General features: G+C 59.9%; 1 protein-coding gene across 1 annotated transcript in view; it reads left to right on the top strand.

The window, feature by feature from the left end:
* Positions 1 to 2,613, top strand: part of LOC104462118 (glutaredoxin-1-like) — a 3,063-nt gene extending 450 nt beyond the window's left edge. Inside the window, exons 2-3 of the mRNA XM_010073950.1 lie at positions 1,687 to 1,786; positions 2,503 to 2,613. Coding sequence (XP_010072252.1) covers positions 1,687 to 1,786; positions 2,503 to 2,613 — 211 coding nt within the window. The remainder of the gene's footprint in view (positions 1 to 1,686; positions 1,787 to 2,502) is intronic.
* Positions 2,614 to 2,747: the final 134 nt, after the last annotated feature.

Below are 2,747 nucleotides of genomic sequence, written 5' to 3'. Positions count from 1 at the left end.
AAAAGGCTGGGGACACGCTGTCCCTCTGCCCAGGGTTTGGGGGTTTTTCCTTCACTGGCGGCACCTCCAGACCCACGGCTGGACTCAGCCCCGGAGAAATCCAGAGCCGAACTTCTGCTCTGGAGACAGCGGGATGGCCAGCTGGTGCTGGCTGAAAGTGGCCCCGTGTCTGTCCCACAGGGGGATGGCAGTGTCCTGGCGCTCCCACCACCCATCGCTCCCACAGCCCAGCCCCTTCCACGGCATGTGTCCGACCCCCTGCTCAGCCCCAGGCTCTCTGGGGGGGCCGAGGGGACCCTATTTCTTGCTTGACCCCCTGTCCCCCATCCTGAGCTGGGGAACGGGGGGGCAACATGGGGTACATCTGGATGGGCCCCCTCCCAAAGGGGACAGGCCAGGAGGGGGTCTGGCAGGGCTGGAGGGGAGACATCGCGTGCTTTGGGGGTGTGGGTGAAAGGGACCTTGGGAGCCCATCCAGACTTACCCCCCATGGGCAGGAACACCTCCCAGCAGACCAGGGGGCTCAGAGACCCCCATCCAGCCTGGCCTTGATGGTCCCATTCACACCCCAGCTGCTCCCCAGGCGTCACCAGCCTGTGCAAGGCTCTTGCTCAGTTCTTGGGGACAGCACGCAGCGCCCAACGACCTGGAGCTCAGCCTGGGGGCTGCCAGAGTCCCCGCTGCCCTGAGTCCACCCCAATTCCCAACAAACCCCTTTTACCACAGCCCCAGCCCTCTCCAGCGCTGGACCCTTCAGGAAACCCCTCTTCATCCCAACACGTCTGCCCAGCCCCTGCTCGCCGGGACATTCCTGAGTGTCGCAATTTTCTGCCGTGAGCCGGGGGCCGTCCCTGTGGACCCCTGGAAACCCTCCAGCCCCACGGCCGAGCGTCCCCTGGTCACAGCAGCGTGTGGGGCAGTGCTGGGAGCTGCAGCAGCATCCTGACAGTGGAAGCGATTTCCCAACAGTGGGGGAATTTGGGAGGGATGGATGGAGGGAGAAGGCTGCCCGGCTTCGGCAGTGCAGCAACACCCTGAAAGCAGAACCAGATTTCCCAGCAGGAGGGGGATTGATGGGATTAGTAAATAGAACAAACACAGAAAGTGGAAGCGAGTTTCCAGGCAGAAGAAGGATGGCGCAAGGTTTGTCCCGAGAGCAGGCGGTTACTGGGAGCAGCTGGGAATTTCCCAGCAGCAGCAGGATGGGGGAGTGGCGGGACTGGTGTCAGTGGGGACACAGGAGCTGCTGGGGAGGGGGGGTCAGGAGAAGGTTTGTCTGAGCTGCTGTGGGGCTGTGGAGGTTTATGGGGATGGGGAAGCTTTGCTCACCAAGAGGCCGTGCAGGATGAAGAACAAACTCCTCTGGGCTCTCTCCAAAGCTCTCTCCTTGCCCGGTCCCACCGGGAATACATTCTTTCCCCTGCCCATCCCAGCCAGAAGAACACTCTGGGACCAGGAGATGAGCTGGGTGAGATGGAGAGATCTGTGGTGACGAGAGAAAGGGAAAGGGGTGCACAACCCAGAAAGCTTCCAGGGGGCTGTGTCTCCCCGGGCTGCCATTGCCACCTGCCTGGGGTGCAGTGGGCACATGGCACAAGTGAAGGGGGCACTGAGGGGTACGGCTGATGCTCACATGGGTCACCAGGGGGGCAGCGGGAGCTCACGGGGGTGGAGGTCTCTCCGCAGGGTGGGGGTCTCCTCCTCCCTGTTAGACCAGCCCGTGGCTGCCCAGGAGCAGGGCAGAGACTTTTCCAACTGCTGTCTAGAAGCTCTCCTTTTTCCCGTGGTATTTTGTGCCTGTTCTCGCCCGTGTCTCTTGTCTGGACTCCCAGAGCCATCACCGTCTCCATCATTTCTTTTCTGCCCGTGTGCTTGTTGCTTTTCATCTCCCCTGGCTCTGGCTGGGTGCTTTTTCCCAGCCCAACAGTGACTTTCACTTCCCTCGCTGAGAGTGGCACGTGCATGCCTGGAGGAAGTCCCAGATGCTGAGGGTCAGTAACAGTGCCTGGGCTGCAGGAGAGGAGATTTGCTTCAAAAGAATTAGTGGGTTTGTTGGGGTTTTTTTGGTTTTTGGTTTGTTTTTTTTTTTTTTTTTAAATTTGTCTCTGCACCAGTTGCCACTCCTCTTGCACCCAGGCGGCCCCTGTGAGATATTCAGGACAAGGGACCAGCACTGGTAGGAGGATGCAGGTGGTCAGGGCTGTGGAGCAGGAGGAGGACAAAAGGCAGGAACAGGGAACGTGGGGAAGGGGCTGTGCCAGAACCACAGGTTTGCTGCAACCAGTGACTGTGACAGTAACGGTGCCATTGGTGTGCAGCAGCACATCCCCCTGCCAGTGTCCCATGCTCCAGGGCGCACACAGGAGGACGGTGAGATCCCTTGGTCCTTGCAGAACTGCCCCGGGTACACGCAGGGTCCGTACCTGCCGCATGTCTGGGCACTTGGAGCTGCTCGCTTGCTGCCCTGGCTCTAACCATTAATCCGTAACCTGTTTTCCTCAGGTCCCCTGCGTGTTCTTTGGAACAGAATGCATCGGGGGATTGCGCGACCTGATATCCCTGCGCAGGAACCTCCCCAGAATACTGCAGCACATCGGAGCCATCCGCAGCTGACAGGTACGTCCTGGGGAGCACTCTCTGGCCAGCAGCGATGCTTTGTCAGGTGTGCAGACAAATTCGAGCACTTTTAATAGAGAACCATGTTTTGGCGGAGCGGTACTGTGTGCCGTGACACAAGCGCAAACCTT

The sequence above is a fragment of the Pterocles gutturalis genome, unplaced genomic scaffold (assembly GCF_000699245.1).
Source record: "Pterocles gutturalis isolate BGI_N339 unplaced genomic scaffold, ASM69924v1 scaffold177, whole genome shotgun sequence".
Lineage (NCBI taxonomy): Eukaryota > Metazoa > Chordata > Aves > Pterocliformes > Pteroclidae > Pterocles > Pterocles gutturalis.
Note: the sequence above shows the minus strand (reverse complement) of the source record. Positions and strands in the feature narration are given on the sequence as shown.